The sequence below is a fragment of the Plodia interpunctella genome, chromosome 7 (genome assembly GCF_027563975.2).
Source record: "Plodia interpunctella isolate USDA-ARS_2022_Savannah chromosome 7, ilPloInte3.2, whole genome shotgun sequence".
NCBI classification, from domain to species: Eukaryota; Metazoa; Arthropoda; class Insecta; order Lepidoptera; family Pyralidae; genus Plodia; species Plodia interpunctella.
This window is the reverse complement of record NC_071300.1, coordinates 7684209-7708503: the sequence shown is the minus strand read 5'-3', so window position 1 is coordinate 7708503 and position 24295 is coordinate 7684209. Positions and strand designations below refer to the sequence as shown.

The 24295-nt window shown below is 34.6% G+C and overlaps 3 protein-coding genes and 1 long non-coding RNA gene across 4 annotated transcripts in view; 1 reads left to right on the top strand and 3 right to left on the bottom strand.

The window, feature by feature from the left end:
• Positions 1–3597, bottom strand: part of LOC128671180 (A disintegrin and metalloproteinase with thrombospondin motifs 1-like) — a 33522-nt gene extending 29925 nt beyond the window's left edge. Inside the window, exons 1-4 of the mRNA XM_053747452.2 lie at positions 2967–3597; positions 2785–2891; positions 2529–2697; positions 645–810 (exon numbers count right to left, since the gene is read on the bottom strand). Coding sequence (XP_053603427.1) covers positions 645–810; positions 2529–2697; positions 2785–2891; positions 2967–3498 — 974 coding nt within the window. The 5' untranslated portion in view covers positions 3499–3597. The remainder of the gene's footprint in view (positions 1–644; positions 811–2528; positions 2698–2784; positions 2892–2966) is intronic.
• A 3689-nt stretch (positions 3598–7286) lies between these two features.
• LOC128671420 (odorant receptor 49a-like) lies at positions 7287–12875 on the bottom strand. Its single transcript, XM_053747870.2, is given in 10 exon segments — positions 7287–7748; positions 8108–8272; positions 8802–8909; positions 9938–10037; positions 10463–10565; positions 11033–11286; positions 11790–11824; positions 11827–11967; positions 12175–12359; positions 12758–12875. Coding segments are annotated over 10 exon segments (1263 nt in total). The 3' UTR covers positions 7287–7694.
• Positions 12876–15544: 2669 nt separating this feature from the next.
• On the top strand, positions 15545–22048 carry LOC128671183 (odorant receptor 13a-like). The gene is made up of 9 exons (XM_053747455.2): positions 15545–15998; positions 16683–16867; positions 17773–17936; positions 18106–18350; positions 18906–19014; positions 19170–19269; positions 19680–19787; positions 20868–21032; positions 21308–22048. The coding sequence occupies exons 1-9, from the start codon at positions 15842–15844 to the stop codon at positions 21359–21361; spliced, it is 1287 nt and encodes a 428-aa protein (XP_053603430.1). The 5' UTR covers positions 15545–15841; the 3' UTR covers positions 21362–22048.
• On the bottom strand, positions 16720–18912 carry LOC128671184 (uncharacterized). The gene is made up of 3 exons (XR_008404822.2): positions 18422–18912; positions 18206–18341; positions 16720–16848 (listed from the first exon to the last, which is right to left on the bottom strand). It is a non-coding gene; the product is annotated as an uncharacterized LOC128671184 (long non-coding RNA).
• Positions 22049–24295: the final 2247 nt, after the last annotated feature.

Below are 24295 nucleotides of genomic sequence, written 5' to 3'. Positions count from 1 at the left end.
CAGTGTATCTTTCATCAAGTTGACACAGACAGTTGACAAGTCCTCAATATTTTTGCTTAATAAAAATCTCTTATATTATTCGTTCTTACAATATTGGTTTGTATTAAATCAAAAGGAAAATCAAATTTTCTCCTAATTCAAAATTAAATTTATAAGTCAAATCTGATATCCATAGATCAACAAAAAAGAAAAAATATATTGATATCAAACAAAGCGTAATATTAAAATTTTGTTAAAAGAAAATAACGTTACGTGCTAGTAACTTGCCCTGAAGACACTTCACGCGCACCTCACATTTTATGGAAATAGCGGTTTCATGTCGCCTCCACGTTTCAGCCGCATCACATTACATTAATTTTATGTCTGTTTTATGGGGGTGTTTCCACCGTTCCCAACAAAAGAAAGAAATTAAAATGAAACCACATTAATTCTACATATTTATTCTGTACAAAAATATTGCGGTGCTTTATATACTTAGGTACTACTTTATAATAATGATTTGACTCTTGTAAATTAATACATTTACATATTTAGTGAGGAAACGAAATTTTACTATTCGTATTTCCACTAAAAAATCGTTTGAAGTACGTGTTTAAATTTATAGGTTAGGTGTAGGTATATTACAGTAATAAAAAAACACTCACAGATGCGCCAGCTCGTGTGCGATGACAAAGGCACTAGTGAGTCCCTCGTCGCGGTTGATGGAGGCCGAGCGCACGGTGGTGCACACGCCCCCCACGGGGGCGAAGCCCGACGGGCCGCCCAGGGGCACCCTGGTCAGCCATATGGCCACGTCCCACCCTGTTGCATCTGAAATGTTTGATTATGTTTAGAATACCGATAATTAGTACTACATAGGAGATATTAAAGAAAAAACGTGTTTCACTTCGGGAGTGCCGGCAGAAGTGAAAACTTGAACTTGAAAACTTGAACGTTATGCAATTTTGACGTCTTACGAATTTTCGATCAGGGTCACGTGTCCTGACGCGAATTGAATATTTTTTATCCATCACAAAAAGTGCACAACGCCGCTAATGAAGTTTTCACTTCAAAATATTATATCTTTATGGGACTAAAATTGATACGTTACTTAGAACCCGAGATATTAACAATAATAAGTTATTAGAGGAGGAGAAATTTGTATTAAATCTAGTAATTTAATACAAATCACCGCTATATATACAATACAAAATTGAATACATGCTTACATGAATACAGTTAAACATAGTAAAATAAAAAATAACTGTATTCTAGACCGTATTTTAGATTATTTACACGACATGAAGGACAAACAACACAGAACAACAGAAACTCGTCTAAAAAAATATTGAAATATTTTAATAATAATTTTGTCCGAATTTATACAACAAATATTATAATAATTTAAAGTTAAAACAAAACAGAGTCACGGCCTCCGCTAGTTTCATTGTAATGCAACTGGCATACGAATGACATAATATTACAGACTACAGTTACTGTGATATTGACGGAAGCGATATCAATCTGATAAAAAAATAACTAAATAATTTATGTAAGGACAATGGAGCAATAATAAAAATAAACATTTTCTTTTGTACAAACGATGTTGAGAATCATTTAGTATATTTGTACTTAGTGGGCTGCTCATTAGCAAAAGCTAGTTATCTATAAACCCGAATAAAATAACACGTTTTCACGTTTGTTGTATGTGTGCACCATTAAAAATGTATTTTATTATGATTTTTTTAGTATTGTCACTGTCATATCTATCTGTCTACATGAATGCGATAAACAGAAATCTACCGGACGGATTTTTGTTAAGGGAACGGGAGATTAGGTGTGCAATTTATTATGGCTTTACCCAAGCGAAGCCGGGAAGAGCCGCTATTGTACTACTAAAATAGACGAGAGTATGTTGTCACAAACCACTGTGACAATATGTCATCAATTATCACATGATAGTGAGTAATTTGCAGCGATGATTGCTATTCGCACCTCGACAGATCGTGTACTACTACGATTAACTTTGTTTAATTTGGTATCGATATACTAAGTACCTACGTACGTACGTAGTTACTGCACATATCTATCAAATACCGTATTGGTGTGAAATTCTTAGTATGTACTTAGATACTTATGAAAAATAATTATGAATCTAAAATATATTGATTTGGAATCCTCTAAATAAATCATTTCGAAAAATATTTTATGGACATAACATCATTGTATCATCATCAGGTACATCATTGTAGAGTCGATATAAAGATTGAAAAAATATTGTATCATATAGCACCAGATTCCTTCTGTTTGTTTAGTACATTTTTTGTATATAAATTATTAAAGTGAAAATGAATTTAGGAGAAAATTAATACTTGGTAGAGATATGTTTCTATGGCAAACGCAACTAAAGTATGAGAAAAGTTTATAAAACAAATATGATTTGTTTGTATTCTTATTATTTATAAGAAAACAATTAAATATTTTTTAAAATTCTATATGAATAAGATACCAAATATACTATATAACAAGGAAATAAATAGTGAAGTTACCTTTTGGAAGTTTATTCAGATGTTTGTAATTCCATTTATTGACTGCTTCGAGTGACTTTCTCACATTACCATATTTCACTATAGAGTCTTTCTCCTCATTCAGAAACAATTTGTTTATAACTAGCGTCATGTTAGATTCTATCGACGGATCGTTGAAGATGGCACTGACCTATAAAGCGTTACATAAAGTTTAGAGATCAACACACTCCACGACCAAAATAGCACAAACACTTATCGGTGCAGAGCTCATACTTACAATATTCATTAAAGCTAATATGTAGTGTTCCACTCGCTCCCTACCGTGGAACTTCAACATGGTGTGGTCCGCCACTATGGCCATTTCCAACCACAGGCCCTTCACACCTGCAACAGGATTTCACATCATGTATCGTAATCTCACTGATAAACAAACAACTAAACACTGAAGCAATGACACACCTCTCGTCGATCTCGTCACGGGCCGCATGTCGTGGAAATATTCGACATCCGAGTCATCTCCGAAGCCCATGATCGGCGTCAGACTATGATTTTCTTCGAATTCAAGTTCAAGGTCAGTGACCGTATCTCCGGTAAGATTGTAGGCGGTCGCCTGTTCAGATAGGACGACGTCGCGGCGCCTCAACACATGGCTCCCCGGTCTGGTCGGCTGCAGGACGAACTCCTCCTTGCCGACCTGAAGCAGGCCGTACAGTTGGCCATCGCATTCCGTGACGGTGGCGGAGGAGTCTTCTTCGTGGAGAACGCGGCCCTTATAGAACTGGCACTCGTTGTACTGTGGGGAGCTGATGGCTCGGTTCTGCCAGAGTTCGACGTGCCAGCCGAGGATGTGCAGATGGCGGGTGTGGTTGTGTGCGCGGGGGGCGAGGTGCCAGGCGTGCGCGGCTGCCGCGAGGAGCAGCAGGCGCAGCATGGTCCGCGCGCCTGCGCACGCGCGCTGGGTCTGTCCGCTCGTCGCGCTGCGCTCACGCATCTACGCACATGGCGGCCGTCTCGTCGCGCGGAAGGTAAACGACTCCGCGGTCCACAGATTGCATGGGCCACGCCATGCGTCATTAGTAAACAAAGGGTGCGCGCCTGTTTTTGTTTTATAATCGCCCTGTTTGTTGCGTCTAATGTGAATGCAACTAGCACTATGCGCGTCGCGTCGCGTTGCAATGCAAGGATCATGTTAATTTGGTATTGTAATAGGATGCACGCGTTATTTGCATTATGTAAGTACTGTGCGAAGATTCTTCGTACTATTCGATTTAAATATTATTTTCTTATTTCTTAAATTGAGTGTTCGAAATGAGATAACATTTTTGGTTTTATGCTTGTACTTAATTAGTAAATACTTGGGATTTTAAAGGCAAGTAAGTAGTTATAATTTTTTATATATAATTTATTTTATTTATAAGTAGTTATACTATATACCAGGTTTGTCAAAAAATGTAAATACAGTTTTCGTCTCTCCATATGAAAAATTTGTAGGTATGAAAATTTACAGTATGTAATATGAAAAATAGTTCCGTTACACTCAAGCACTCAATATTGTTATGTAAATCATCTTGTATTGTATCTATTGTACCTACTGAAAGCAACAGCCTTTTTTTACAATAGTTGTACAAATTGAGAACTCACAATCACTCATAAAAAGGATGTTACATCCAATGTTGAAAATAAAGAATTTAATTTCGTGATCAACACATCAAAGTGTTTCCATTAATTGTGTTAATTTAATGGACATACTAGTTTTTTATCTATGTAAATTAAATTAATGGATCAACTTTACTTATTAGTTAAGCAAATCCTATAAATATTTCTCCTTGACAGCTTTAACTTATTTACATCTTGAGATTGGAATATATATTTTATTACTAAAACACAAAAGCAATGTTATTATCCGCAGCTCCGCCCGCGGAGGGGAATGTTTGACCTCAAGTAATTAACGATATATATTCAAAATTTCATCAAAATCGGCCCAGCAGCAAACACGATTAAGCTGTGCAGCATCTTCACACACAGAAACACAGGCAGATAAACTTTCCCATTTATAATATTGGTGTGTATTCGGCCACGTTAACTCTGGACTTTGGGTCGATGAAGGCAAGTCAACATACATAGGCTGCTATTTATGTATCCGGAACTGGCCAATAATTCTAGAATATTTAAAAAGTAATTACAACATTTGAAAATAGAACTCTTCGGCTAGAGAATAAATATTTTTCATGTCCCTGTCATTTGTTTTTTTCAATTGGCGCCAATTTTGAAAATAGCTTGTCTTCATTGCCATGGATTTAACTCGTGAACATTTTCGCGCGATGATTTATTATGATTTTCGGCGTGGATTAACTCAAAAACAGTGCATCGAACAACTGATTTTAACTTTTGGAGATGAAGCACCATCGAAAACCACTGTGTATTATTGGTTTAAGGAATTTCAACGTGGACGGTCTATGCTCACGGATGAAATTAAGGAGGGTCGTCCTAAATCGGTAGTGGTACAACAAAATATTGATGCTGTGCGACAATTAGTAATGCAAGATCGTCATGTTACATACCGCGAGATAGAGGCGTCTCTGGGCATTAGTATGACGAGTATACACGCGATATTACACGAACATTTAATTGTTAAAAAAATTTGTTCGCGTTGGATTCCGCACAACTTGAGCGTAGATCAAAAACAGGCTCGTGTCGACTGGTGTAAGAAAATGATAAAAAAATACAACCGTGGCACGTCAAAAGCTGTTTATAATATCTACACAGGTGACGAAACCTGGATCTATGCTTATGACCCTGAAACTAAACAGCAGTCAACGGTGTGGGTCTTTCAAGATGAACCGAATCCAACAAAAGTTGTTCGTGCGAGAAGCACTTTAAAGCAAATGGTCGCTTGTTTTTTTGGTATCAACGGACATGTAGCTACAGTGCCACTAGAGAATAGTAGGACGGTTAATTCTGAATGGTACACCACCATTTGTTTGCCAGAAGTCTTTGAAAAAATACGAAAGAACAACCCACAACGCAGAATCATACTTCATCACGACAATGCTAGCTGCCACAAGTCGGCTGAAACAAATAATTTTTTGGAGGGTCAAAAGATTGAATTGACGGGTCATCCGCCGTACAGCCCCGACCTGGCACCCAATGATTTTTATTTATTTCCAAACATTAAAAATAAATTACGTGGTCAACGTTTTTCGAGCCGCGAAGAGGCCGTTGATGCGTTCAAAACACACGTTTTGGACATACCTCAATCAGAATGGAAAAAGTGCTTTGAAAATTGGTTTCATCGTATGCAGAAGTGCATAGATCATCGCGGAGAATACTTCGAGAAACAATAAAACCATATGTAATAATATATGTTTGTTTAATTTTGTTATTCCGGATACATAAATAGCAGCCCTCGTATCTGCGCTTTGGTACGGCGTGCAAAACAATCAACGAAAATTTTACTACAATTATCGGACCCCTTCACTTCTGCAATAAGTTGGCTTTGAAGAGAGAACAATGGAAGGAACTCTACCGACAAGAGCCTCGCTCTTAAATTACATGATGATGATATTGGGAATGATTGAAACAGAGATGATTTCCTCCTGGTTTTATCCGCGAGAATTCAATCCTTCCAGTTTTAATCCAGTCCCAGGATAGAAACGGGAAGATTGGAAATTTTCCGACTGGCCATCTATGGCAACGGAACTAACTAACCGTACTGAAGCAATGGGTCGTGCGCGATATGCAACGGGAACGGGGAGGGGATTTCGCAAGTCCAGAGTTAATTTGGTCCTCTCCTATTATTTTTATTTCGTTTAATGCTGAGAAGAATTTACTGCACGCATGTGTAAAAAAGTTAGCAATTTGTTTGTTTTTCATATCTTATGGGAACATATGAAATAAAACAATAACTAGGTAGGTGCTTCATTTTATTTATTTTATTAGTGGATATCAAATAAAAGTTAAGTACAGTGTTAAATACGTGTGTAAAATTTCCATTCACTAAACTACAACCGCAGAAATATTTCTATCGTAGGAAATCTATTTTCTCCAGTAAAAGCCAAATGCAAAGCTTGATCATCAGAAGCGTCTATTGTGTTGTGTCTGAAACAGTTCTTTCCAATCTCCGGTTTTTCAAGTTTTGCACGTACTTATCAACGCCATTCCTCACGTCATCATCAACTCCATTTTTACTAAGGAAGAACGAGAGGGATGGATCTTTCACATCAGATGGCACTCCTCCATTTTTAATATCATTGAATATCAGGATCAATAGAACAGCTTCATCAGTAGGGTTGCCAACGCCATTGTACACATAATCACGTAAGTTCTTTGACAGATATAACCCGACGTTGCCATTCCTGTAGTAACCGGTGTCTTTGAAATTTTCCAGGCGAAACTGGGAATAGTATTTGCCTAGTTCAAAAAGAATTGAGTGTATTTCCCCAACTTTGATTGAGATATCTTCTATTCCTGCAGACCCGCCTTCTGAATTTTTAAAACCCTGAAAAGATGATTGTTTATTACAATTATTGAAGTTAATAAAAGTTATTAATCAAAACTTTCCTATGGAAATTTCGCTGCCAAATAAAAATTATGGATTTAAAAACTAACATATTTTTGAGATTGTATCAAATTGGGAAGGATTAAAAAAAACAGCAGTTTGGCGTATAAAGATCGATTTTCGATGGTATGTTTCTTCCAAAAAGTAACAATAATCGAGATGTATAGTATCATAATATTATACCTGCAAATTGGCGAGGGTCAACAAGTAACCCACAAGATTCATGTTTATTCTGAAAAATCCACAAATATCGAAATTATAAGAGGAAAACACTTGTTTCTAAATAGCAGTGCGTTCACTTCATCCACTTTGACAATTATGAGGACAGTCTGTTGTTCCTCGTATTTATAAATTAGCATTTGGAATTGACAACGTTGACTAATTCCTGTAGGTCCGTAACATGAAATGTTTTGTCCCGATGTTAATAAGTTCGGACAAATGTCTAACATTTACATAACAAATGTGTCGCGGGTATTTCTCCGTGATTTTATTTTGTGTAGATATTTACACTGTCAATTTTTTTGTGTTAACTAAATTATGAACGTAATTTTAGCAACCTAATTGGTGTTGCTAATTTCTTTTCTTTTTTAAAATTACTTACTTTTATGCAATAATTCAAAAACATGTTATTAATTCCGGAATCTAAGTAAGACAGTCAAAGCGGAGTACGAAGTCTTGACCAGCTAAAACACAAATGAATTATATATAAAAATAGCACTAAAAGAAAGAAAAGAAAATAGGTCTCTCTCTTTCTAATGCATATTCCCGGTTTCTTGCTTAGCCATAAAGAATCGTAGCCCTGGGTCCGCTCCTCAATATTTTCTTCCCCACTTATGAAAACGATCTTGCTATCCTTAGTAGTCAGACCATTGGTGGTCAGTTTAGTGCACTAGTGTGTATGTGACCACTTGCCATTATAGGTAGTCGTAAAAGTCACGTCAGATGCCTTTCGACAACTTGAATAAAATCTTACTCAGTATAAGCAATAACACACTTGATATGATTAAATAAATGCATGAATTATCACGTCACAATTACTTACATGAGTATAAGACATGAGAGAGAGGTCGTACATTCCTCCAGCTGTCATCATGAGCGGCTTGTTGGCTCTCGCGATGACCATCATCAGAGAGGACCGGACTGTGGGGATCACAGCGACCCCTGTCTCCCATTTAGAGCAGTACACCGCCGTGCCTATGCTCTCACTCTAAAATAATAACATAAGATAGAGATATCATAGACTCCGTCAGATATTTTGCTCTTGTGATAGCCCTGGTGTTCCAGGCATCCATTGTAGTTGGGCCGCATGCCGCCACGCCATTCTCACGCAACTTCACATCATCAATTTCCTCCATTTTTTCCTGTGGTTTTAAGCAAGTTCACAAACTAAAAAGTGGACTTCGATTACGTATGGGAATTAGACGGGCCCCTGTTTGCTTCTTCTTCTTCTTTGCTTGTGTTGTTGAAACGACAATAATCATAACAAAGGAATTATCGTTCTGAATCACGAGAATTCTTGTAACTTCAGCTTACCGCGTAAGATAGATATGTCTCTCTGTATTGACTTACTTCGAATCATTTTACACATCTCTCTAATCTGAGTTTTTCCGGTGGTTTCCACAACGAGCCCAGGGTCTACTTTCCTCCATTTTCTTCTCTCCTTTGCATGGTCTTCGGCATCCATAGTCAGATCATTGGCATTCCATTTGACATGCAAAATAAAATTGAAAAGAAACCTGTGTCTTTATTTCCTCACACCAGCGGCATATGATGTAGAAGCCGAAGAGATTGTATCCCAAGAAGAACAGGCTCATGAGACACTTCGTTATATTCACTGTTACAGACTGTAAAATAGAAGAAAATATTTGTAAGTTTCCAGTGTTCTCTGAATATTGTTTCATTGTCCTTCAATAGTTTAATATAATTTGTTGAGGTTCTCGCCTGAGCTTAGGACCGTTCCATAAACTTCCATGGATGTCGTGAGAGACACACGCTACGTAAAGCTAAGATAAAATCTATGAGCAAGTAATTTCCAGTAGTAAAATGTAATAAAGTAACCGTAAAACTATGGAAATCCGAAACTAGTTCAGATTTATTATATTACAATTTTATTCTTCCTCATAATGATCAGCCACGTATGCGGTAGCAATAAATTGGAAGCTTCTCTATTTTATAGCGCGAGTTATGGCATACGATGAATATTGAATACCGCCGTACCTCGTAATTCGATTGTAGCCATCACGCTTTCGTTCAATCTCTGAGAGCTATGAAAATCGACATTTGTGACAACTACAGTTTTAATGCATATGCATGTATGCATTTACGACGCAACACGTACTAAGTACAATTATAATGCAAGTGTTAAAATTCCGTTTCGTAATAGATAGTTGTAAATTTTTTAGAGTTCAGAATTCCGTTATCGTTTGCTAGTATGAATTTAAGTCCATAAAACTTAATAAGTTATTTAATAAATGAGCTATATATTTTTGTCCCTGTCAGAGAGGGTGGGGAGTTTTATAACTTAAACGTGTCTATGTATCTGTATGTATGTGAAAATAATAAATTTTTATACAATAGGGTATAGAACGTCCTTGATTTCTATTAGTGCCATCTTAAAAGCCAAACGGATGTGATGATACAAAGACCGATAATTTGAGTTTATCTGCTCGCCGTATCAGTCGGCTGTTCAGTTGAAAAATCCAGTCTATAATCTTCTAAATAACCGTACATCAATCTGGAGTCGAACAAACAAGACCCAGCCGCAGCCGCACTATCTTTTGGTGACTCCATTTACATACTTTAATTTTTTAAATGTATTTGTATATTTAGTAGTTTACAATTGGAAAGCAGTTACCCACTAACTCAAACTTACAGTGGCAGCCTGGTAGGCGATGAAGCAAATTATAACGCTGCTGGCCGCCAAGTGTGCAAGCATGGGTCCGCTCAAACTCTTGCGCAGGTCTAGAGTTAACCTGGCGAGAATATGGTCAATAGTCTCATAAATAGTTACACCATTTATATCAATAAGACAATATGTTCTCCGAATAAAACCCTTACATATTATATATAGATATAGACAAAGTCCTCTGTCGCGTCTATCTATCTGTTCGCGGTAAACTAAAAAATTACGCCACGGATTTTCATGCGGTTTGCACCAATATAATAGGAAGGTTACAATTTATTATGTTTTTACCCGAGCGAAGCCGGGACGAATACGAGTCACGAATACGATGAAGTTAAAATAGACATGGAAAACATCGTGCATAGAACCTGCTGGCATGTGTTTCATTCCACATACCTTGAATCTCATGAAGAATATAGATTCATTTTGGCCAATCAGTAAAATGTGTTGACGTCGAAAAAATATGTAGTGTGACAACTATGACGTGTGTCTTACCTCAGTAGTAATTTATGTTGTTCAACGAGACTACTCAAGCGTTTTTTATATTTCTTGGAAATTTGGAAAGTTGGAAAGTAATATCCCAATGTAAAGAAGAATTCTCTTTAATGGTATTTTTATCTGAAAATTAAGCATCGAGTTGGAAAAATAAAAGAAAAAATCGTTCCAGGAAAATTGTTGGCACTTAATAACAGAGATAATGCGACGTACGACGTACGTAATTTTCCTTTTTAAAATCTACTAAGACGTATAAAAAAATCGATATCTATTTTATAAATGATTACCTACTGTTGCCTGCGGCTTCACCGGTGCTAATTTTCCGGGATAATATTCTACGTCCAGACTTCAAACTGCATGTATGCAAAATTTCAAGCAGATTGGTTGAGCAGATAGAGCTTGAAGAGGTTACAAACAAACAAACAAACAAACAAACAAACAAACAAAATTACTTTCGCATTTATAATATTAGTTAGGATAGGATTTTCGGCTCGCACGCTCGCTCTAAGAAATGCTACTAGTATATATTACCGATTCGATAGACAGTATGTTCAAAACTAATCTTATCACCTTTGAGTTCACATCTGCAGTCTTCCACAACATTCTCGAAGCAATCAGCGAGGACATTGAACTGGCAGAAGAGGTGCAACAGATAGGTCTGCATAGTCAGATCAGCGACCATCACGAAATGAGAGACGTAGTAGAACACCACAATAAGGCCGATGTAGGCTATCACATAGCCCCGGGGATTGTGGAAGTCAAATGGTAATCTTAGACCCACAATCAAGTTGTACTCCACGCTGTCCACCAGTGGGTATGTGTACCTAAAATTATGTATACATAGATAAGTAACGGACTTAACATTGTGCGGCGGTGTATCTTCGTAGCTTAGCTAAATAGCTAATCTTAGCAGCAGAGGAAACGATCATAAATTCGTAGCACAGCGTACATATCTTCGTAGCTCAGCTGCTTATCTTATTTCTGGTGGAAAAGCACCCTAAAGCAACTACACTTTAGTAAAGGATTTTGAGTTATAAAATACACTTTTAAACAATATTTAATATTTGTTTGTTGGTCTATGCATCAAAAACTACTAAATTATGCTAACTGCCACAGTCTCGTCATTTAACAGAATTCTGAAATCGGCTAGAGTATAAAAATCAGCGCATAATCGGGGCCTAGGTCCACCATTCTACTTTTTCTCCTCCACTTAGCACAGTCATCTACGTACTTAGTCGTTAAACCATTGGCAAGCATATCCTCCTGAATTCCTGACATAAGATACCTATCTACAAATGGAATAAATTTGCATAAACCATTTACTCACCAAGCAAGGATGGTCAAGTATCCTACCTATACATACCTATACCCAGTAACAACTTCAAATAGTTCTCACTCGTGGTGGACCAGTACTGGACGATGTTCTTACGATTTTCAGTCGAAATGTCGAATGTTTTAGACTCCATAGCCACAGCTAGTTTTCGGTACAAACCACTGTATGAAATCTGCAAAAGATTTTGACATAACTCGACACGTTATCTGACCAGAATGAAAAGTTACTGGTATTTGGAAAAAATATTTAAACGAGACATCTAAAAATGGAAGTATTTAACTTTATACATCAAGCTGTTTCCGAACTTTTTATATAGCTGAAAACAGTATAGCTACAATCGTTGGTTATATTACACAATAACTATATAAGAACTACTTACCGTATTCCTGTATCTGTAAAATGTTATTATTTGCAAAATTATAACATTAAGCGAACTAGCCAATTCATCGAAGGTGACGGGGTCCATTATTAAATGCATAACTTCGAAGACGAAAAGCATTATTAACGAGAATTTGATCAGAGCACTATATAGTGTATACAGGCCCTTATCAAACGTTGAAAATCCTGTATGAAAGAAAGTATAACTAGTTTTAAAAAAATGAGATGAAAAAATTCAGGATTCGAGATGTGTTAATAGCTGTTGCCCGCGGCTTCGCCCATGACAAATTTTAGCCTGTGTCACTCTTCAGCTTTTCAACTATCTGCACACCAAAAATCATCATCATTTAAATTTATAAAATTGTATGTGTTTATTGTATGTATTCAGTAGTTCCTTATTTCGTTCAAATAACGCGTTCTTGCTTAATTTCGTATATTTGCTTTTATTTTTCTGGGGCCGACTTTTTTATTGTATATAGGTATATATATTAAGATTTCATATACAATTTTGAAGAACGCGTTTAGACGGTTAAACAATTTAGTCATAAATATGTAGAGATACATCGCTGAATAATAAAGAGTACCTAATAAATAAGTGACTCTATACACTTGCTCGAAGAAAAGTGTCTCAAGTTTTCCACTAGAATTGTCAAGAGCTTTTGTTTGAGTTATCTTTTTCCAAAGCGCTCTGAGAGCTTTCATTGTTGCTGAGTTTATTCAAATACATAGGACACTGAGAACCATGTTTAATGTATATATAATAGACGAGTGTAGCATTTTGTACATTAAGTATGAAGGTAAGATTACACTTGCCCCAAGAAAATGAAATTTTCTTTTCTTTTCACCTACTTTAATAATTATAACATTCAAATATAATAATAATTATAATACTTTCTACATTTATAACATTACTTAGGATTAGGATTATGTACTGTTCTGATATAAATAAAGAGCTTATCATATATCTAGAAATTGTAACAGATTAATTTCAATTTAAATCGTCTGTATAAGCTCCGAGTTTATCCGCTATGTTGAGTTTGTGTTTACTTGTTCGAGTGAAAATAACAAACATTTTCAACTCCCATAAATTTAAAACGAAACTAGTAATAATTAGACTTTAAAGATAAAAGTTAAAATGGCCGGAATGGATAAGTTCGAAAATCAAGTGAAGTATTGATGGATTTCTTACATGGCCTTATAGTTTGTGTTTACTTGTTCGAGTGAAAATAACAAACATTTTCAACTCCCATAAATTTAAAACAAAACTAGTAATAATTAGACTTTAAAGATAAAAGTTAAAATGGCCGGTATGGATAAGTTCGAAAATCAAGTGAAGTATTGATGGATTTCTTACATGGCCTTATAGTTTGTGTTTACTTGTTCGAGTGAAAATAACAAACATTTTCAACTCCCATAAATTTAAAACAAAACTAGTAATAATTAGACTTTAAAGATAAAAGTTAAAATGGCCGGTATGGATAAGTTCGAAAATCAAGTGAAGTATTGATGGATTTCTTACATGGCCTTATATGTAATTGAGGACATCTTGCTAGCCCTCCTCCCTTACTTTAAAGTTGACTGCGACATTTTTCGGAGGGACATTTTTCAACCCTAGGGAAAGTCAATTTCCATACCCATGCCTGTAATTATGACTATAAATAGAATAAGGCCTATGTACCGTTCAGCATTGACTCACTCTACAAATATTCAAATTATGTCCTTAAGAATAATACATTATAATAAAAAAGGGAACACGACTTTGTGTAACAGACCCAATATTCAATTACGATAAATCGACTTTTAATTAAATGGTCGTTTTAAAATTAATCAATGAATAAATTAAACGTATAATTATATGAAAATATAGTACTAATATAGGTCAGTTAGTATCCCAAAACACAAGTTTCGGTTTTACTTTGGTTACAGGTAGGTACCTACTGTAGTATTTACTGGAAGTATTTTGAAAACTGTGCCAATCACACAAAATCGTGAATCGTGGAACACTCTACTTTTAAATTCAAATGCAAAGGTAATAAAAATAGTAGATTTTATCCAACAATAACTATTGATAAATAAAATCTAGAATTTTGATTTTAGCGCAGCTTAAAGAACAAATCGCATATTTTTTTTAATATGAAGAACACGCGAGTCATCAGTGCAAGTTTTTAAAAATTAATATTGGCTTAGACAATCTCCAGACAGCAGCATTTTGTTTTTTATTTGTGTATTATTTTTTCTTAATAATGTAAGCGTTAATAATGTTCGAGGCCAAAAAGCTACACAATAAATTCTATTTTTATTAATATTTTCTTCCCGCACATTATTACAAAGTAACTAATTACGTCTTATGAGTTTTTTCAAACGCGGCACGTGTGGGATTTTATATCTCCTAATAGATATTCGACTCAAACATACACTACTTTATGTGTATGAAATTAAAAACTATTTTCTAATATAAAGGTTCTGTTGTCAATGGACCAGTCATAAAAATATATAACAACCTTGGACCTACTGATTATACACATAAAATTTCACCAAAATCGGTCAAGCAGTTTCGGTAACTACAACTTTTAGGTTTTAATATATGATATTAGATTTGATTAGATATACACAAGGTTTTGTACATTGTACTCATATATGAGTAGAATAGTAGATTAAACACGTGTAATTAGTTGAATAATAAACCAACTATCGACATATTGAATAAAACATGTCAGTCAGGCATCAAAGAGATTCGCATTATGGAACTTGTAATTATATGTGGATGTAAATCACACGTGTGTTCTATATAATCGTGTTATAACTGTGTCCACTAGCATTCTTTATTAAATTAAAAAATGTTTAGAAGTTTTACTAAATAATCAAAATAAGTGAATTTTTAAAATGTGTATTATTTATCTTTGTTTATTAAAACTTTATTACACAATTTAAAAAGTTAACATTAGTTCCTTAAATGCGATAAGGCATTTTCTACCAGTCAACCATGGACTAAACCAAACCAAACAGGGACCAAACATAAAAAGGCAAAATGAAAAATGATAACCTAACATTTTTTTAAAATAATTTGGCAGAAAGTAATGTAAACGCACTTAAACATATTTTAAGTTTTAAAACTTTTTATAAGCAATATGTTGTTTTATTAACCATTCTTTTTTATAAATAAAAAATAAATTACTTCGTCGGGTCAGTGAAAAAGGATCTTGGCTCAATATAAGAATTTTCCAATCTTATCTATACTGTCCCATTTGTTGCCAGTCGGATCTTAGTAATCCCGGTCTCCCAGCACTTCATCATTCCAACGATTACTGGGGATTTTAACTGGTCATTTAACTTCGTGATTCTCTCCTATTCTTCCTAATATTTATCAAAACAAACCAAAATATCAATTATTTGTAAAAAAAATAATGAGAAAAGGTAGATACCTATTACTTGAAAACTACCCGATACCTATTCTGTTGTATTCCTTTTTCAAATAAATTTCCACATCCTATGTAGTATAAATTCAATATGAAAACGGAAACGTGCATTGGTACAGAATCCATTAATTTTATTGATTTGGACACAGTTTTCTTACAGAATATTTAATTTAATTAATTTTCAATCGATCTTCATTTTAATATTTCATTAATTTTGATTTAAAACTTACAGATATATTTACTGTAAACGAGATGCACTCGTTTATTCGGATCCAGACTTCGGAAGTTACAATGAAAGCTTTCCAAGTGCTTTGGGAAAAAATAACTCAAACGAAAGCTCTAGAAAATTCTAGCGGAGAGCTTGAAACGTTATTCTTCGAGTCGGTGTATAGAGTCTCTTACATATTAGGTAGAGATATGTATGATCTTAGGTAGAGCATTTAACAGATTTATTATTTTTTGGCAACCTTCACGCTTTGTTTAGTGTAATTATTTTTTTAAATGTAGTTTGTCTCATTGAAGGGTGAGTCGACAAAAACAATAATATGGAGGTACGCTTGTTAATTTATCGGAATGTCAATTTTTTACATGTATTCCTACGTGATAGTTTTGATGGAAAGAAAGTCGCTACTACAAATGCTAGTTATAAGAATAGTAAATAGAGTCAAAACAACGATAGAAGTTACAGACGCGACGGTACAATTACTGACAACAACAACGTGGCCAATCTATTATTGATAGTTCCACATATTGCCGCGGGACTTCTTTACATTTTTAAATTGCTTGTGATATTTATAAAATGCTAATAAAGTTACCTTAGTTGCACCATCAGCATGGCGACGGCAGTTGCTGAAGATTCAGCAGCGAAAAAGCGACTTACGTAAATACGCATACTCCATTGTGCCGATGTGGAGTAGAGTCTCCGGAATAAATGAATTTTATTATTATTTTTACTATCGCGTTGCAATGCCGCCATTGCATTAGGCACTTTTACAATAGATAATTTATAATTATTATTTGTTTCTAACGACAATGATTAAACATACCTACTTATGTGTTCTGATAAAGTACCTATTTCTTATGTCGTTTCCAGGGTTATCACACTCCGACCGTGGCCTGTATGTGATATACAGTACTATCGTCAAGTTATTTGTATCACTCTTGTTTGCGTTTGAAGTGACTCATGCTATTTTGGAGCCTGAAGACTTTGACGACGTCGCAGCTTCCCTCAATGTCATAGTGATACATATGATAGCTTTCTACAGATATAAGAATACGGTAAATAAATGAATCTAGATTGTAAATAGATAAGCGTAAAATAATTAATTATTTTACGTTCCACCGCTTCTAAACTTTTTAATAAAAAGCAAACAAAAGGCTTGGCCACTAATGTGCAAGTTCTTTCAGTTGGATTTAAATTTTCATGGAAGATAATCCCTGTTTAACAGCCTGGAAACAAAGAGCGAGTCGCAGAGTAAATTATGAGAATTTAAGTATGCGGGTCTTCCATCAAATCAGTTCATGATTATTTGAGTTTAGTTATTTATGAATATTAACGGTGGAGCTCGATGGTTAGCGCGCTCGTTCTGCGATAGTAACGATTAAGTCCCTTTTGCTATGGTCGCTCATTGCATGGGTGGCCAAAATGTATTATCTCGAAATACTCCGTGCTTCGGAAGGCACGTAAAGCCGTTGGTCCTGGTTGTATTTGCATCCTCCTTATCAATCCATTGGGAATTAGTCAGTACCAGGGACGATTAAATGGCTGATGATGACGATGATCAATACTAATAGTAAATAGTATGGGATGATACTATACCGGTTGGACATTTACATTTTTATTTTGAATACAAATATATTTATGTGGTATTTTTTTATTACTAGCGGTGTGCAAAAATAGCCTGTCCCTCTCCAGCTTTCCATCAAACTCCGCACTTTGACCCAAAAATAACTTCAATCCAATGCTCCGTTTTGACGTGAACAAACAATTTTCTACTAATTGAATTTACTGATCTTGCTGCCTAAGTACTGTTCCGACATTATAAATGTGACACACATTCAAACGGTTGTGTGAATTTGTTTGGGACGGATTTCATCGAAAGGTCCACTGGTAGTTAATTCAACCTAGGTACAAGGTACTTCTTAGTTTTTAGTTACAGAACTAATACATCTACAACTTACAGCTATACTTCAGTGATTTGTACCGAAAACTGGCCGAAGCTATGGAGTCTGAGACTTTCGACATTGTAACGGAACGTCGGAAGAAAATTGTGGTGTACTGGGCTAACGTGAATGACAACTTTTTGAAACTAGTACTGGGCATCGGAAATTTAACTTTAATTGCCTGGTAATTAATTGTTTTTGCCTAAAATAACACAATCAGCTATGAAACCCAAATTCAAATATTTTTATTGCAAAAAATGTGTATACATACTGTGTTACTGATATGTATGTGGTGTAGTGCTCCCATTAGCTTGATGTCCATAGTAATTTTTACCTTGAGATATATTTTCCAGGTTTATATACCCACTAGTGGATGACGTGGAGTATAACTTGGTAGTGGGTCTGAAGTTACCGTTCAACTACCGCACACCCCGGAGCTATATGGTAACTTACGTGATCCTGGTCGTAGTGTTCTACTTCATCTCCCACTTCGTGATGATCGTGGATGTCAGGATGCAAACCTATCTGTTGCACCTAATCTGCCAGTTCAACATCCTCGCTGACTGCTTCGAGAATGTTGTGGAAGATTCTAGAAATGGTATTAAAGACGTTTGTAAGCTAATTTATTATGATCTCTAAAATTTAAGAAAATATATAAAATGCCCACACATTGAAAATTAATGTTGTTCAAATAGTTTGTCTATAATAAATTAAAACTAGCGTGTAGTGGTAATGAAAATAATTATATTGAACTTCCAAAATAACAAATCGTAATTTTATATGTTAAAGACAATCGGCCGCAATCTTATCTGTCAATATGGGAAAAAATATTTAAACTAAGAACACATTGTCATTTATTCTTTTATCAGTGGCCAGTATACTAACATAAAACCAGGACAAATGTTATTTTTTCATGAAATAATCATGAGGTCAGTAAAAAGCTATTGAAATACGCTAATATGTACCTACCTACATATAAGCGTATTTTAATAGCTTTTTACTGTTTCTGCTCGTTTATCAAATCATACATGTAGAAATCTTCATTTTGCATAGTGTGACTTGTAGTTATATATGTACATAGACATCCACATGGAGTTATAGACATCCATAAGAAAGTGTACACTTTAATAATTGTTAAAGATTCTAATTTCAGCTGTACAACATTATGACAACAACTCATTTTTGCATTTGGATAAGAATTTTCAAGAAATTTTAAAGAAACGTTTAAGAGGTTTGGTTGAACAACACAAATCACTTTTAAGGTATTTAGTACAAATTTTAAATAATAGATACATTTTAACAGTAAAAGTTGTATCTTACTTATTATAATAAAAACCCTTTTAATTGCAATATTTTGTACTGTTTTATGTTTATGGTTTTAATTTCATGAAATTCAGTAGGTACTTCATTATAACAGGTCAGCTCTAGACCTGCGCAGGAGTTTGAGTGGGCCCATGCTGGGACAGCTGGTGGCCAGCAGTGTCCTCATTTGCTTCATCGGCTATCAGGCTGCCACTGTAAGACAACACTCGTAAATCTGAGAACTACTTTTCTTTGAAGAAATTCAAAAATGTTTCTTTTAAACAAGGCTTTGCAACTAAAATTAAAATTAGATGGCTTGTAAAATTTCTGATCCGTTTCCACTTGTTCTACTTCTTCTGTTTGGTAGAAGAACTGGGAATAAGTGAAATTTTTTAGGTATGCCCTTTAGCCAAACATTTTGAATAGCAGCAATAGCAATTGCACCGTTTCATGTATATAGCTAATATTTTTTGAAGTAATTCATGAAACTGCTAAACTGTAATCCTCCTAGAGTACCTCGAACAAAGTAGTCACTTGTGATGCGGTATATTATATTTTGGAGATGTGGAATAACAAATTTGTAGATTTCTATTTTTCAGCAGTAATATTCTATTTCGTATTACAGACACTTACTGAAAATATAACGAAGTGCCTCATGAGCCTGTTCTTCTTGGGATACAATCTGTTTGGTTTCTACATCATATGTCGCTGGTGCGAGGAGATTAAGACACAGGTTTTATTATTTTTTAATTATGTATTACTAGCTATGACGACCTCCGTGGCCTAATGACCTGACTGATACACTGGAGGTCCCGGGTTCGATCCCCGGTCAGGTCAACATGGAAAATGATCTTTTTCAGATTGACCTGGGTTTTGGATGGTTATCTATATATGTTATAGAATATAGTATCGTTGAGTTAGTATCCCATAACACAAATTTCGAACTTTCTTTAGGGATAAATCAATCTGTGTGATTTCGTGATTTGTCCCTATATATTTATTTATTTACTTAGCTACGCCCCAAGGCTTCGCTCTGATGTTATTTCAAGTTATATTATACCCGTGTACCAAATTTAATAACAGTTAAGTTATAGTTTAATGTTTAATGATCATAAAGGTAGACTGAACTTGCTGCACATATACCTGTACCTATTTGGTGTAAATCATAGATATGGAAATTCACTCATCGATGAGTTATTGATCATCGAATGAGTAAATTTCGATATCTGTGTTTAAACAGCTACACGAAGCTCCATTTGGCATCGACTCTTGTCAGTTGAAACATCTTTATTGTCCATACCACTCGCATTTATGTTAATTTTTAGTGTAGCTAATCTATAAAGCGGTTTTATGGCCGGGTATATCTTTTGAGCCATTCCTTGGCTTTCCATCCATAATCTTTATATATTATAAAAAGCCCCCTGTCGCGTCTGGCTGTATGAACGCGATAAACTGAAAAACTATACTGGATAAATTTTTGTACAGTTTTCACTAATAGATAGTGTGATTGGTGAGCAATATTTATTATTTTCTTTTTACTCGAGCGCTTTGTTAGTAATATGTAAAATTCTGTCTGTCACAATTTAAGGGCTTAACTTGGAAAAAAAAATAGAATAGATATAGTTAATTTTAAACTATTAATATACTTAAACACGTGGGTGAATAAGAGACAGTTATATGGCATACAGGCGAAGGTAATTCAAAGACCTATCAAGAGAAAACAATCTAATGGACTTGGATGAATCTGCTGAAATTATGTATACAAATTTATAAAACTGTAGGTACAATAATAATATGTATGTTATTATTTTAGAGTGAGAGCATAGGCACGGCGGTGTACTGCTCTAAATGGGAGACAGGGGTCGCTGTGATCCCCACAGTCCGGTCCTCTCTGATGATGGTCATCGCGAGAGCCAACAAGCCGCTCATGATGACAGCTGGAGGAATGTACGACCTCTCTCTCATGTCTTATTCTAATGTAAGTATATCGTTAAATCGATTTGACCTTTTGAGTCACATAACTTAAAATAGCTGAACTAAGCATGCAGAGGGCCGTGAAAAGTGCAAGAGAAAAAGTGTAAAAGCGGATCCTGGGTTCCAACTTGGAGTTACCAAGGCAAATAATCTGAGAAGTGAGAAGACACTTATCGGACACTATCAAGTAATTAAATTATTTTGTGTCTCGCATAGATATGGTAGAAAATTCATAAGTTAGATTTCACACAAATTAATAAATATTTGTGTTTATTTCAGCTAGTCAAGACATCGTACACAGCTCTCACAGTTTTACTACGGTTTCGCAATTAGAACTAACATTATAATATAATTATAGTCTGCACAAGGAATTAATAGGAATAAGAATTCTCGGTAACGAGTGCTAAAGTTATACTTACAATTCGCAGACATGGACAACGAACATAATCTACGCACGAAATATCAAACACTGAGAAATACTTACTGCAGTAGTTTTTAGTCATACCAGTTAGGAAATGCACCACTCAAAACGACATTATACTATCCAAAACCTTTGCAGCCGCTATTATAGCCACAAAGTGATTCACGCTAATTACCTTGTCATGCTATTGGCTGTTTAATAATAATTAATTATTATTATATAAATAAATATATGGACGGATAGGTCAGACAGATTGAGTTAGCCAGAAAGTAAGTTCGAGACTAACTCAGCGATGCTAAATTTTATAACATACAAAAAAAACCTTCAAGAGTCAATCTGAAAAAGTTGATTTTCCATCTTGACCTGATCAGGGATCGAAGCCGTGACCTGCTGCGGCGTGGTAACCTACTTAGGTAGTCGAAAATGTTTTAAGTGACAATCATGTACGTACTAATGTCATAAATAATAATTATATTATTGTTTTTAAGAACCCATGTCATTTTAATAAAATAAAAAAAATAAACAAAATTTTTCATCCCTCCCATTCATTGAAATTGTAATAACTTTTAAATTATATCTAGTAAAATATTATACTCTTAGGTATCTTGTTTTATTGGAACAAAAGAAAAACGGAAACTCAACACAAATAAATAAACAATTGAGATTCATATTTATGTGTATAAAATATGTTTACACATTTCAATGAGATAACATGTTACATTAACAATTCAACTGGTACGATCATAATATATGTTATTTTTCACAAGACATAAAAAATACATTGCATAATCTCACTAGGAAGTTACTCTACTTACTTACATCTTATTATATCAAAGTTAGATTTTTATAGTTCCGAAACTAGTCCTGAATTTTTTTCATCTCATTATTTAGAGATGATTTGAAATTCATTAGGTCTCTCACATGAATTGACATACGAGTAAGTATGATCTTCGGAGCTAGTATTAATGTTATGCTCAGCAGTGGGCAAAAAGGGCTGAGTTGATAATGATAATGATGATGAAGGTTACTAACTTGTTAAATAACCTGTACCCGTAAAAAGTAATAAATGATTTGAATTGAATTGAAATGAAAATCATATATATATATATTGTACTAATTAGGTACTTTGGAACAACTGCACTTTATGAAATGCAACTCAAAGAAAAATACTAAAAGCTAAAAATTTACTTGGAGTTCGTTTTCAATAGTAATAACAAACAAAATCTTTCAAGTAACTACCAATTGAAGGATTTCATTTGTGAACTAAGTTTCAAAGCTTTCATATTGCATCCGGAGTCTCATATCAAAGAAAGGAGTGATTTTTGATGGCAAATAATTATTAAAGCTTGCCTTAAAACTTCACCCAAACTCATTAGCACTCATATAGTATTATATACACATACAGTGAGATTTTTGACAATGTTAATTTCTCCCTCATCTGAGAAATTACCGGTTCCTTTTCATCGTTGAGTGTCGGAGCCCCGAGTTTTAAGTTTCTTCCTACGTTTTTGTACTTTTTTGTCTCCAATTCGGAAGTATTGGTAAGTGTAGTAATATTAATATAATATAATAATATAACTGGCATTCATAGCAATATAAAATGTTCGAAATATTTCACGAACACACGGAAACGAAACGTTTCATGAGAATTCCTGAGAAATTGGCAACCATGATTCAAATCTATTAATTTTCGACAAGGCAGGTTAAAATAAATGCACCAATCAACTTCAGTAAACTTTGACGTAAATTTTAACTTCAATAACTTGATAATAATAACTAACAACACAATTTTCAGGTTTCTGCTTTTCACTATCCTCGGTCACATCCCCGAATGCAAAAAGCACACCAGGAAGAAAGAGATAGGTGAAAGATTTGTAATTTTATTCGAAGATTTTATAACTCATACAATAAGAGTTTGAATTAATTTGTTACATGACTCATAAACAAGTGATCACGTTTTATTCGGGCGCTGTTACGAACAAAGTTTTTCAAAAATAATTTAAGTCAATGTATGCAAAAAAAGTTTCAAAAGTTGGCAGATTTGATTACAGTTTGCTAATATATCTACGTGACTTTTATTATAATATTGCATTGAAATTGGTCAGTACGGATTTTAGCGCTTTTGCCCGGGCATAAGCCATCTCTATTTAAGAGTGGGTTGTACCAGTCAATTTTGACGTTAACATTAACCTACGCGCCACCGTCGTCTTTTAGAAAAAATTGCATACTTTGCGTTTTTCTGCACAGGTTAAAGTTAACGTAAAATGTTGACTGATGCAACCAATCCTAAGGGTGGGTGAGTAGTTACCTACTTCAACGTAGGTAATAACATTAAACACAATTCAGTATGGTAAACATATATATTTTAAATAGACAAACCAACATTTGAATATAATATCACATTCTGATTACAGCTAGTAACATAGCTGTAACTTAAGACAACATTTCCCATATTTATGGTACCTAGGTGCATTCAAATAGAATTAATTCCATACAAATAAGATACCTAATCGCTTTTGAAATTACTTTTTTTTAATTTACGGAAAGTTCAATCTAGATCAAGATACTTGTCCCAATTAATTTATTTACCGAAATACAATTTAATTTTGTTCTTCCAAGGAGCTAAATTCTTTATATTAACATGTCTATTTCTTTGCAAGTTTGTGATGTTGTGTCACATTAAGGTCAGTGAGAACATTAAGCGTTAAGTTATGGTCATGTAGCTTACATATACGCCCTTATTTTAATGCTTTATTTTTATACATTTCCTTAATTAACATTCTTAGGTGTCCGTACATGGCACAATCGTGTTTGTTTTATCATTAAGGCTAAGTTTCACCAGTCTA

Bases quoted from the DNA above. Each gene is read 5' to 3' on its own strand.
- LOC128671183 (XM_053747455.2), top strand. From the start codon at position 15,842: ATGCACTCGTTTATTCGGATCCAGACTTCGGAAGTTACAATGAAAGCT. The intron at 18,351-18,905 runs GTATTAAAGACG...TTCTAATTTCAG, and splicing joins TGTGGAAGATTCTAGAAATG to CTGTACAACATTATGACAAC. The intron at 21,033-21,307 runs GTAAGTATATCG...TGTTTATTTCAG, and splicing joins CTCTCATGTCTTATTCTAAT to CTAGTCAAGACATCGTACAC.